A 13,621-nucleotide genomic window follows, 5' to 3' on the forward strand; every position below is an offset into this window, starting at 1 on the left:
CAAAACCAGTCCCATTGCAGTAAAGTAACAGAACAGGCACCCCTTTTTAAAATAGATAGGACTCCTGGGCTATTTTCTCATAAAAACAACTTTTTGATGTTCAACTCTGACAAAAAGCAGGGAGTGTACTAATGACTAAGACTGATGTTCCATTACAGGTAACTAAATTAATGTTTTCTGGTTCTTCTTAAATAAATAATCTCATCAATCATATTAATATACTGTCTCACATCTCAGACATATGAATTATTACATGACACAATAAATGTGCCTCAAAAAGTAGTATTTCATATACTTCTACTTCCACTATTGCTACTGATTTCCAACAAGTCAGATTATTAGCCAAAATAAAGACCAAATACTGTACCATTAAAGACTTTTCTAAATCTGCGTCTATTTCAGTATCAACATTTACAGCACTATATTTGTATTTTTTAATTTCCTTTACAGGCCACAATGGAAGTGTCAAGTTTAAGAGTATGGTAAGGTGGGATGATAACCAGATGGAAAACCATTAAATAAGCTTTGACAAACCAATCCTAACAGCCATCATCTTAGGAGGAATTATTAGTGTATAGTAAGGATGCCATTGTCAGCTCTGCTTTAATCAATACTTTCTAATAGATGAAAACATCTAAGCCCTGCTTATCAAATTCACAGATGAAATAAACTTAAGATGATAGAATCAAGCTTCACAAGACTTCACAGGATGAAATAATGGATCTAAATAAAAAAGATAAAAGTTCATTGGGATGAGTGTAGACTACTATAATTAGGTTTTAAAAAAGAGAAGTCTTGGGTCGTCTTTGTAACATCAAAAATGTCCTGAATGAGTAGTGTACGGGTACCAATGTGCTAATACACCACAGAAAATATCTGAAGAATTTTGTTTAAAAGAGTGCATCACATTTTAAGATAAACATTGACCAAATGGGTGCAACCAGAAAAACAAAAGGTTTAAAATCATCAACTTAAAAACTGGTAGAGAAATTTTAGGGTCAATCATCTGGAAAAGAACATGTAAGGTGAGAGAAGGTCTGATGCCACCAAAGCTGTTTTCGGTATCATTTAAGGGCGGCCACATGAAGAAGAAAGAAGAAGAAGAAAGAAGAAAGAAAAGAGGAAGAAGAAGAAGAAGAAGGAGAAGAAGGAGAAGAAGGAGAAGGAGGAGAAGGAGAAGGAGGAGGAGGAGGAGGAGGAGAAGGAGAAGAAGAAGAAGAAGAAGGAGGAGGAGGAGGAGGAGGAGGAGGAAGAGGAGGAAGAGGAGGAGGAGGAGGAGGAGGAGGAGGAAGGGGGGAGGAGGGGGAGGAGGAAGAGGAGAAATAACTCCAAAGGCAGAGTCCTCTTTGATATAGTGAAATGTATATGAAATTGCTCCTTAAACTAACCATAAGCACTACATAAAGGCCAGTAGTTGTTACTGTCCAACTATCATTCATAAAACCTAATAATTACTGTAATCATGGGTAGAAATTTAAGGGAGAAAATAGCTCAATATAAAGAATGACTTTCTAACAATTAGAGCTGACCATAAGAGAGGGGTGTATTGAAAGTCAGTGGTCCTAAGGCTTGTGGCCATCTGCTTCAAGGGTCCTAGAACATGCCTGCATTGGGTTGTATGCTGAACATGTGAGGTCCATGAGGTCTGATTTCAAAGTCTTTAAGAGTCTCAAGTACAATGAAATATTCTCTCACAGTTAATGTAATTAGTGGCAGCAGCAGCAGCAGTAGCAATAAAAATAACAACAATAAAGATGACAGTGAACACTCAGACAGCACTATCTACCAGACACTATTCTAGGCACTTTACATACAGTAACTTTTCAACCTTCGCAACAACCCAATGAAGTAGGTAGATTATTATCCTCATATGAGAGATGAGAAAACCACAGAGAGGTTAAGAAATTTGCCCAAGTTTATAAGTAGTGAAAGTAAAAGCAAAAAGTTAATGATTGCAAACATTTTTAAAATTTTTTTGAGAATAAGATAAAAACAGGTATTTAAATTTCAAATAATTTTATCAATTATCTTTCCTTTTACTTACTAAGTTTACATTCTACTTATTTAGCTTCATATTAAAGCTAGAACTCAGCAACAACATATTAATAAACCTACCATCTAATTTTTTTCAAAGTTAACAAGTAATGTTTCAAACACGTAACATTTAAAATGTACTCACTACTACTAGTCCTGTAGGAAATCGGCCATAAACATGGGGAATGAAAGGTCTTCATCGTGCCAGAGCTCAGGCAGAAAATGTTAATCTGATATGGTCAGCTCTCCATAAATTTGATTTTTTTCCTTGTATGAAAACGTTTCCTTTTTTATAATTTCAACTTTTATTTTAGATTCAGGGGGACGTGTGCAGGTTTACTGTCTGAGTATACTGAGTGATGCTAAGGTTTGGGGTATGATTGATATCATCACCCAGGTACAGAGCATAGTACCCAATAGTTAGCTTTTCCACCATTCCCACCCTCCCACTTCTAGAGTCCCCAATGTCCATTGTGACTGCAAACAGTTCTGATATAATGGTGCTGACTTTTCATAAGTGCCATGTATTTATTTTTGTGTTGCCTCATCTTCATTAATATTTTAATTTCTGCTTTTATTCCAGTAAGTTAGAAACTTTTCCCTTAGGCAATATAAAATATTAAAAGTATAAATTCATTTTCAATTAAAATCTAAAAGGTAGAAAAATATTTAACATTCTTCAGGCGATTACATATTCCTTTCCTTACAAAAATAATTTCAACAAAGCAAGGCCTGTAATTGGAAGTCCTGTGATTTTAAAGCTTGCTTTAAAGTCCTGTGATTTTGAAGCTTAATAAGGACTATCAACCCAGAAGGCTGATTGATGGAACTGAAGGGACTGCTGAATCACTTACATGCCCAATTTTGTGCATTTGGAGTGTTAGGAGAGCTGTAGCTTTCTTACAATTCTCAAAGAAATCTGTGAGCTATAATGGGTTCAAATCAGATGATTTAAGTGTTTCTTTCCTCTTTCCTCAGGAAAACCAACATATTTAATCACCCTTAGTCCTATAATCCTTAGTTTACTGTTACATCTCTAGATTACATGATAAGAGAGGGATGTGAGAGCACTGGACAATAGTCTAATCTTAATTATTTTATTATTCATGAATATCTATCTAAGCATTAACTTCCAAAAAGCCTCTTCAAAAATAAAAATACAAATAGTTTTTTTCAAACTGATCAGCCTTTTGAAAACTAAAAGCAAAATGACATTTTATTTAATTCCAAAATAATTTTTTCCCCGTTTCCTCACCAGTTAGTGATTCTTTGGAACCATCGTCTTTGGCTTCCTCCTTAGACTCATCTGTTTCTGTGCTGTCATAATCAGAGGACTGATTAGCTGGTTCACAGGGGTGAACTGTCGGGTCATCCATAACTTCAGGTAGTAAGAAGATAAACAGTTTGGATAGGTAAAAATAAAGTCCATTAATATTAACATATGCTTAGGAAAGGAAAATTGAAACATATGCTAAAAGAAATTCCAGATTCACAAATAAACACTATTTAGCAATGAACTTGGGGTTGAGGTCTGAAGAACTAAAGATTAAAAACTAAAGTTGCTAAAATTATATTTTTATCAGAATAAAAAAGTAAAGTATAAGATTTTAGAGAATGAAATACAAGTTACAACCTATAAAGGGGTTTTTGAACATTAATTATTCCTATTAACATTAACATTCAGACCATAGCTAAAATTCTGAGAAGTACTGATATACACATTAATTAAAACAAGGCAGAGCTTTTATAAGCTCTTAATAAAGCAACATAAACATCTGGGAAATTAATGTTAAGAAAATAGTTTCTGGCAGGGTGCAGTGGTTCACGCCTGTAATCCTAGCACTTTGGGAGGCTGAGATGGGTGAATCACTTGAGCCCAGGAGTTTGAGATCAGCCTGGGCAACGTGGTGAAATCCCACCTCCACCAAAATTACAAAAAATTAGCTGGGTATGGTGGTGCACATCTGTGGTCCCAGCTACTGAGGAGGCTGAGGGAGGAGGATAGCTTGAGCCTGGGAGGTGGAGGTTGCAGTGAGCTGAGATCACACCACTGTACTCCAGCCTGGACAACAGAGTGAGACCCTGTCTCAAAAAAATTTTTCTTTTCTATATTTTCAAAGTAGGTTTACAGGTTTGACTTTCTTCAAGAATTCAACAGATTCCAATTAAGTAAACTATATCTAAAATTTTTTCTATGTCATTTAAACTAGTTTTATATTTTAGATAGAAATGTTTCAATTTAACTTATTTCTGATGTTTTATTTTATTCCTCACTAATATGCTGATTCTTACTACTACTATTACAATATATAAGACAATGTACAAGTTTTCTTATAATGACTTTATCTTTTATCTTGCCTTAAAGATTTTGTTTTTAAAGAGTGTGTCCAATCTGACCACTATGAAAACTCTGTTATGCTTGCAGTAGAAATGCTGCCAACTTCTTCCAAAGCTTGTTAATGTATACCTTTTCCGGCTTCCTCGATGACTTGCCTCACTGCTTTCTTTAAACTATTCGCCCGCAACATGATTTCTCTTGGTTTGACGGCTTTCTGGGAAGAAGGTTTGGTAACGTCATCCACGAGCTGTTCTTTGCTTTCACCCAGGGACTCTTCACTGGACGATTCCACAGCATCTTCCTCCACAATGAGAGGGCTGAGGCCAGGGAGAACAGGTGCAGCCTGGGAATCTGTGTGCAAAGCCTGCAGCAGTTGTTCGAGCTTCTCGTTCAGGACTGAACACTGAGAGGAAAATACGGCAATGAGAAAAATATTCAACAATAATCAAGATCAGCAGACAAAGTACAAGAAATTTTTATAGAGATGTTTTGAAGTGTAATTACTAGAGAGAAAAACACTGAAATTCCCACCTTTAATTTTGTAGATGCTTTGGTTCTGGAAGCTGCTAATTTTAAAACCTCCATTTAGTAGAGATAGACAATGATAATCTAAATTATGGTTTTTGATTTAGAGGGACGATGTCTTTATTGATGTTTACTACATGGAATAATTTATAACTTTTTAAGTTGGCACAATTATTACAGAATTTCATTGATTCGTAATTTCAGAGTCACTCAGACTCCATTTCATGGGGAAAAAAATCTTTACAATGTGTACACAGCTATTTTTCTTAAAATAACACAACAGACACTTTATACAAAGTGATGCTTTATGTAAAAAATTACACAAAATTTGCTATACATTATAACAAAACACTGGATCAACTTTTTAAAAAAAGTAACTGACTTAATGCACCATTCTGAGCATCACAAACGGCACGTCTGGCTAGGCCGTAGCAAACTCCCCTTCAAAGCTTTGGTTTGCAAAGGGGTGAACAATGCCTAAGGGATTATTGGCTCAAAGAAAGTGCAGGAAGGAAAAGGCACAAGGATAAGGAGGGAAAAGAAGAGGAATACAGAAAGAAAAGCATGCACTAGGCAAGCCCTTGTTTCTTTCTGCTTCTCTTGTATTACGAGAGGTGAAGAAACATTTAGGACTGAAGCTGTTGATGCTACCCCCAATATACTTTTCATCTCCATAAAATTTCCAGTCCCTTTCCTCCTCATCTATTTGTCTTTGATGATATGCTGAGACAAGATTACAGCAGAAATAGTTTAGAAACAGAAGTATGGCCAGAAAGGGTTTCTATTTTCTGAAACTCTCCACAGAGCACAAAGACAAGAGAAAAAAGCAGAAAACTTCAACTGCAGCAGTTGTTCGAGCTTCTCGTTCAGGACTGAACACTGAGAGGAAAATACGGCAATGAGAAAAATATTCAAAAATATATTTATTTCTATTTTCTTTTCCTTCCACTCAATTTAACTGCCATCTCCAGCACGGATTTGGGGAAGCTGATTCGTTTGCAAGTCCGAGATACTCAAGCCTTTTGTAAGAAGGTCCCTGTTGTGAACTTATGAAAACAAAGGTAGTAGTTTTTAAGGTTCAGTAAACTGTTCTTATTTTAGTTTATAAAAGGGGAAAGAAGGCCGGGCGCGGTGGCTCAAGCCTGTAATCCCAGCACTTTGGGAGGCCGAGACGGGCGGATCACGAGGCCAGGAGATCGAGACCATCCTGGCTAACACGGTGAAACCCCGTCTCTACTGAAAATACAAAAAACTAGCCAGGCGAGGTGGCAGGCGCCTGTAGTCCCAGCTACTTGGGAGGCTGAGGCAGGAGAATGGCGTAAACTCAGGAGGCAGAGCTTGCAGTGAGCTGAGATCTGGCCACTGCACTCCAGCCTGGGCGACAGAGTGAGACTCCGTCTCAAAAAAAAAAAGGGGGAAAGAAATCTCTAAAGAAAAAGGCAATGCAAGAAGCAGCACTCTGAAAGAGACCAAGAATTGTAATGTCTAGGAAATCCAAAGAACCATGCTGGAACAGAGCTGAACTGGGCCCAAATCTGCTTGGAAACGGAAAGCCTTGCTTTCCCCACTGGAACCCAGCTGCATGGGGTCCCCTGTGGTCTGATTGCTATGCATCTGCCCTTCAGTCAATCATGGCCAGGTGTGCTGGCTCACACTTGTAATCCCAGCATTTTGGGAGGCTGAGGCAGATGGATCACCTGAGGTCAGGAGTTCGAGACCAGCCTGCCCAACATGGTGAAACCCTGTCTCTACTAGAAATACAAAAATTATTTGAGTGTGGTGGCAAGCCCCTGTAATCCAGGTACTTGGGAGGCTGAGACAGGAGAATCGCTTGAACCTGGGAGGTGAAGGTTGCAGTGGGTAGAGATAGTGTCACTGCACTCCAACCTGGGTGACAGAGCAAGACTCTGTCTCCAAAAATCATTGGGACAGGGATGTGAGTTAGGTTTTCAGCAATGCAGTTTTCCTACATATTAAAGTGTAACAATAAAATAGAATATTTTTAAAAATCCTCAGATCTGATCCAAAGTAATTTTTCTTTCAATTTAAGATGTTTTGGCAGGAAAACCACTTAATCAATTTAGCTCTGAAACACAGTTGAATGTGAGCATTGTGTGTAACCACTCTCATGCCCTGAAGGGTCCCCTCTTACTTTACTGGCTACGGCATCAGCTACAACGGCATTTTCCAAGGTTTTGTCATATGTCTTCTCTACTTTGGCAACGAAGTCCTTTACAGTTTCACATAGTGTCCTTTGAGGAAAAGAAGTTGTACAATTTAGTAAGCTTCATGAATTGATTTGCTTTGATTTATGAATATATTTAAAAAGAAACACAATTCAGCAAACTGTCAAATATCTGGGTCATCTGTACATAAATCTACGCTTCTATCTGCTGTGCAGTTTGTCTCACAAAAGTTCAAGACATTCTAAGTGATAAATGCATACGTGAATAAGCCTTGCTGTATATTACTCAAATTATAGTAATTAATGTTATAACAAGCTATCCTCAAATATTTAAATTAAGTATTTGTAGATCCCATTTAAAAATGATAAAGCATTATCTTGCTTTCTCCACTGGAATTCTAAAGCTTATATATTTTCATAACAGAAATTGCAGTGTCGAACAAAGATAAGATTATCACTTGTCACTGTCAAGCCACTGCTCATCATATGGATATTTTGATTGTTACAGTTACAATATATTATTACTGAAGAGAAAGAGATTGTGCATTATGCTGAAAACAAATCTGCCACTTGAGTTATATTCTCTGTAAATCTATTCATTTCTTCCTTGAGATAACCAATGCGATAACTACAAGACTAATTTAGGTCTTGTTAGTGTCAGCAGTATATGGTTTACTTGTTTGTTTATTTTAATTACATTTGGCTTCTTTGCAATAGAAATAAGCTAAAAGGCAAAATAACTTGAAACACTAACAAAATCTGCCTTTGAAAGGCTTTGGATCTGGATCTGGATCTGGTGTTGGATTAAAAACAACAATCAACAGAATGGTATATGACCAGCTTTTTTAAAGCAAAGGCTTATGCTGATAGAATCAGGCTATTTTTTAAATCATACTATCGCCCTCTATCATTGATATACATTGAGAAATTTAAATTAAAAAAAGGTTCTAGCAGTTATCTTTTCTATTACACTCACAACTTTCTCTGGTAGTTGAGTGGCAAAATGGTAAATTTCCATATACTTCAGTATTATGAACTTGAGCAATTCAATAGATACAGGACACACACACACCACCACCACCCCTCCCCCAACAGACACACACACTACCAACCTTCAGATTTATCATCTTGGAAATTGTATTACTTCTAATAATTTTTGTTTTTTTTTTTTTTAGCAAACATTTCTAGATTTTATTTGAACAAAAGGTAATATTTTCTAATTCTGAAACTTCCTCGTTGGCTTTTTAAACTCAAATTTCTACAGAGAATCTAGCTTATCCTTTACTAGACATGCATTCAAGTACTTCGTGTCAAGTTTTCTCTTCTTTGATCAAGAACAATACTGCATGGGATTTCTTGAAATATAACACTATCACAAAATCTCTTCTATGCATTTTACTGAAAGCATCTGTAAGATGCGCTACTTTAAGGAAGAGAAGCATTGATGCCTCTTTCTGTAACTCCAAAATAGAGGTTTTTCTTGCCATTATTATAACATCGTCTTGACATAATTTTCTCTTGGTTTGTGAAACTGCATATGTCATATCATTATCATAACACTTTTGTTGGTATTTTACTCACTCCTAGAGACAGAGCCCTTCAGCCCATCAGCCTAGAAATGAAAAGGGCAGCAGGAGTGCCCCTCCTCAGTGTGCCACGTCACTGAGCCAACAGAGACTGACAGAGACACTATGATCCTGTGACAGTAGTGGCCAAAGGAGCTGAGGAAGGGGCAAGTGAAAGTTAGGAGAGTGCTCGTCACACAAGTGTGGAGAGAATCAGAAGACATGCTTTATCTTATGGCTCATTAAGTTCCATACGCTAGAAGGAATATAGATATTTATATTCTGGGAGAATGAAGTAACCTTTTATTTTACCTAAATAGTGAATGTAGAGTTATTAAAACAGAAATAAAATATATTCTTAAAAATAGTATGATTGCAAAGTCCTACCAACCAGAAACTTGCAAATTGGAGAAAAGACAATCTTACGATGTATTTACCATAGGAAGACAAAAGATATTCTCCAACTATACACACAGTTTTCTACTTTATGCATAAGACTTCCAGAAAAGATGTGCAAAAGTCAAATAAGTGAAAGTAGAGCACAGATTTTCCCATAGAGATTAAAAAATTCTAAATTCCCAATTATATCTTTAATCAATGTTAGAACTCTAAAAAATAATAAAATGTTTAGAGACGGGGATCTTGCTCAGTTGCCTAGGCTGGAGTGCAATGGTGTGATCATAGGTGACTGCAGCCCTGAACTCCTGGACTCAAGTGATCCTCCCAGCTTAGCCTCCTGAGTAGCTAAGACCACAGGTACATGTCACCACGCTGAGCTAATTAAAAAAGAAATGTTTGTAGAGATGTAGTCTCTCTGTGTCGCCCTGGCTGGTCTCTAACTCCTGGCCTCAAGCAGTCCTCTTGCCTTGGACTCACAAAGCAATGAGATTACAGAGGTGAGCCACTGCGTAAGGCCTAGACAGAACTTTTGGTATTTCCAACATTTTATTTCTTTAATTTTGTTCTCTTCCTTCAAAATTGAACATAGTCAACTGTGTGAACCAAATACTCAGTTGAGGCTAACAACAGTCCACATTTCACATACCTGATGATTTCCACCATCATCTCCACTATATTACATATGTTAGACCCATACTTCTCATCACTAGTATTAGTACCCTCATTTACCAGCTTTCCACTTAATTTCTGAAAGTATGGGCAAATGACAATAAAATATGCACATACTACACTAAGATAAATCTGGCAATGGTACCCAGACAGAATCATAGATTGGCAGGCAGGGTCATCGTTTGGGAATCTGAAAAATTCATTTTTCATCTAATAAAAAGTTCCAATTTGAAACTGAAGATGATTTAGAAGTATCAGCGCATAACATATAAAAATCTCTAGCTATCTTTGTCTCTAGCTAGATTGTGCTCTGGGGAAATATTTTTAACAACTACCTCCCTTCACTAATTAAATGAGGCAGGTTGGCCTAAATTATCCCTAAAGCAGGTTCCAAATCTAAATTCTATGGTTCTATGACAATGGCGTCAATATTCCTGCTAGTTAGTTATCCCATTTTCTGAAACTTTTGTATACAGAACAAATTGCATTTATTTTAAAACTTGGGGGGTGAGTAGAGTGCATAAGTAAAAATCCTAATTAACTCCAACTGTTAAAGCTAAAAAAGTTTTAAAACTATTGACTAAATAAAAGGAGAGACATATATTGCAGCTAAAGACAACTGATTTAATAACTGGTTTTCACTTTTATTAATAAATGGTATCTATGATTGCTAATTAGAGCTGTGATTCTCAGAAGATAACTCCTATTACCATATCAAATTGATGAAGTGCTAAGGTCAAAGAAATGTTGTTTTAGGTTAACCCATATGTTAGCTATGTTAGTGGAATACAACTTTTCCACTAGCATTTCAACTTTTTAAAAATAACTGAAAACAGTTAAGGCTACCAGGAATTATTATTGTATGAAATAAATACAAACATACACAAGAGGGTTAAAACATTTTGCCTTAATGTTGTATCACTGAATAAATAAATGACATTCACAAAATAAGGGAATTCTTTATCTAGGTGGTAATTACAAGTGTGTGTCTGTGTGTGTGTGTGTGAGAGAGAGAGAGACTGTGTGTACACGCAGTATTTTTTTAATCATTGAGTTGTGCTCTTGTGATTTAGTTGCTTACTGTACATGGCATGCCTCAGTAAGAATTGTTTTTTAAAGGGGAACCATTATAGATTTTTTTAAGATTTTTTTTTTTTTTAAAGACTGGGTCTCACTCTGTCATCCAGGCTAGAGTGCAATGGCGTGATCACAGCTCACTGCAGCCTCGAACTCTCATGCTCAAGCGATCCTCTCACCTCAGTCTCCTGAGTAGCTAGGACTACAGGCACATACCACCACACCCAGCTAATTTTAAAATTTTTTTGTAGAGAGGGGATTTCACTATGTTGCCCAGGTTGGTCTTGAACTCCTGGGCTCAAGTAATCCCCCCATCTTGGCCTCCCAAAGTGTTGAGATTATAGGCATGGACCACCATGCCTGGTCAAGATTTTTAAAGTCTTAAAGAGATATCACTCAAATGTAGTGTGTGAACTTTGTCTGAATTTTGAACAAATAAAGTGTGTGTGTGTGTGTGTGTGTGTGTGTTTTAAAGACCTTGTCAAAATTCAGACAAGGTTCACAAAAAAAACTTCTGAGAAAACTAGGGGAAATGGGATATGGCTTAAGTAATATTGATGGTATTAGAGAATTATGATTAATTTTTAGATTTTTTAAAAGATTATATGCGTTCACACACACACATACAGTCAGCCCTCTATATTCATGGGTTCCATTATCTATGGATTCAACCGACCATGGATTGAAAACATTTGAAAAACAAAACAGATGGTTGTGTCTACACTGAATATGTGCAGACATTTTTTTGTCATCATTCCCTAAACAATACAGTATAACAACTATTTACATAGCAAACACATTCGTTATTGTAAGTAACCTAGAGATGATTTAAAGTATGTGGAAGGATGTGTGTAGGTTACATGCAAATACTATGGCATTTTCTATGAGGGACTTGAGTACCTGTGAATACTGGTATCCAAGGGGGTCCTGGAGCCAATCCCCCATGGATAGAGAGGGACGACTATATGCCAAAAGTGTAGTAGAATAATTTTCAGGATGTTCTTAGAGATACTGTAGCAAAATAAAGTAGGAAGCAGATGGCAAAATGTTGATAAATACTGAAACTGAATGATGGGTATGGTGGGAAGTAATTATACCAGTTTTCTTTGAAAATGTCCATAAAAATGAAATTTAGATGCTGAGCCACTGCCCATTTGCAATGGCGCATGGAAGTCAAAGCTGCACCTCCAGTGTGGCCCCTCTGGCCAGCCAGGTACCTCCAATGAGACCTGCACCCAGGCCAGCACCAGCAGCTCAGCTGCCAGCAGTGGCCCCACCCTCTGCAGTTGAGTCTCCTACTGCTGCACCCTGGCAGCCGGGTCTGATGGTCCAGATGGCAACCACTGCAGCTGGTGTGGCTGTGGGCCCTGCTGTGGGGCACACACTGAGTCAACTATCATGGGAATGGGGGCCTTCGACAGAGGAGGTAATGCTGGGCTCACGAGGCCTGACATCACTTACCAGGAGCCTCTGGGAGACTAGCTGCTCAGCAGCAGCAGCCTTGCTTGTGTAAGACAGAACAGTTTCTGGAGCGTGCCCAGAACTAGGGTGACATCAAGCTCGGTGAGGGTTCCAATGAGGTGCTGAAACAGTGCAGACGTGCACATGTACTGGCCTAATCAAGAAGTTCAACTGAAGACACAGAAAATCGGCTTTCATGACCAAGTTAATTTAGCATAAAAATGTAGGTATAAAGTGTGAAACCAGTAGTTAAGGTGAAGCAGTTATGGTGAAGGTATAAAGTGTGAAACCAGCAGTTAAGCCTCTCCTCTGTCATTCACAGCTTCCTTACTTCAGAATTGCAGTAGAAGAGGATATTCTTACTGTGCAGAATTTCATTAAGATGGCATAAAATTTGGGGCTGGGTAAATGTTTGTGTGGCCTTCTTAAACCAGCTGTTGTGATTTTATTGTTTGTGAGATAACTGGAATAAAGTGATTTTCTTCCAAAAACAACAATAATAATAAATAAAATTTAACATATATTGTATTACTAGTACCAAATAATTACATATTGTCTCACCTTTTTTCTCTTCAGCCTCTTTATGGCAAATTCCCTAGAATTGTATCTGGGGTTGTAAAGGCCTGGAAGCACAGACGAGTGAGTGACAAGAGGGGACCCGGATTGGAATGGAATCTGCTTACGGGCAGGCAAGCTGGTTAGGGAGAAACCCAAAGCTAGGGCTAAGAGCAGAGCCTTAGACAAAGAGTCAGGCCAAGGTCAAAGAAAACATCTGAAATGTAACTGGGTAAAACGTGAGGTGATGATACCATAATTTAATATAGCCCTCTGTCATTGATAAGCTCTATACTTATTATATTACTCAGCTTAATTAACCTAACAGTTCCATGAGGGAGAAATAAGAGGCCTTCTTTCCATATCCCCCACAAATAGGAAACAGGACTGAACACTAGAAAAAGAGCTGAATGGAAGCACAATGGCTGGCCCAGGAGAGGTGGGCTACACACTCTGTTTGGTGGGCAGTGCTGCTGGGGTTTTCAATGAATTGTATCGCTTGATGGTGAAATGGACAAATCTCCAGTTTGTCCCAGGCCTTAGCACTCCCTGTTGTCTTTCTCACCCCAGGCCCAGTTCATACATGTAAGTGATTGCCTGGCCCTTGCCCTGTGAATCAAATGTATTTTGATATGACATTTCAGAGGACACTGCTAGAAAAGGTGGAAAGCTGTAATGGAAGCTTTTTTAAGGTATAGCAAGTCATAAGAGAATTATTTTTTGTTTAATATAGTTAAGCAAATATTTTAACTGCCCACTTTTTACAGTTTGGATGTCAGCAAAACCTTTATATTTACTTTCATGTGTTTGATC

General features: G+C 37.6%; 1 protein-coding gene across 7 annotated transcripts in view; it reads right to left on the reverse strand.

Moving 5' to 3' along the window:
• Window positions 1-13,621, reverse strand: part of LOC105491727 (diacylglycerol kinase eta) — a 206,070-nt gene that overhangs the window by 46,123 nt on the left and 146,326 nt on the right. For all 7 annotated transcript variants that reach the window (XM_011758376.3, XM_071081436.1, XM_011758386.3 and 4 more), the window contains 3 exons: window positions 7,050-7,149; window positions 4,502-4,775; window positions 3,290-3,412 (listed from right to left, as the gene is read on the reverse strand). In XM_011758376.3, coding sequence (XP_011756678.1) covers window positions 3,290-3,412; window positions 4,502-4,775; window positions 7,050-7,149 — 497 coding nt within the window. The remainder of the gene's footprint in view (window positions 1-3,289; window positions 3,413-4,501; window positions 4,776-7,049; window positions 7,150-13,621) is intronic.

This window comes from Macaca nemestrina, chromosome 16 (genome assembly GCF_043159975.1).
Source record: "Macaca nemestrina isolate mMacNem1 chromosome 16, mMacNem.hap1, whole genome shotgun sequence".
In the NCBI taxonomy this organism is placed as follows: domain Eukaryota; kingdom Metazoa; phylum Chordata; class Mammalia; order Primates; family Cercopithecidae; genus Macaca; species Macaca nemestrina.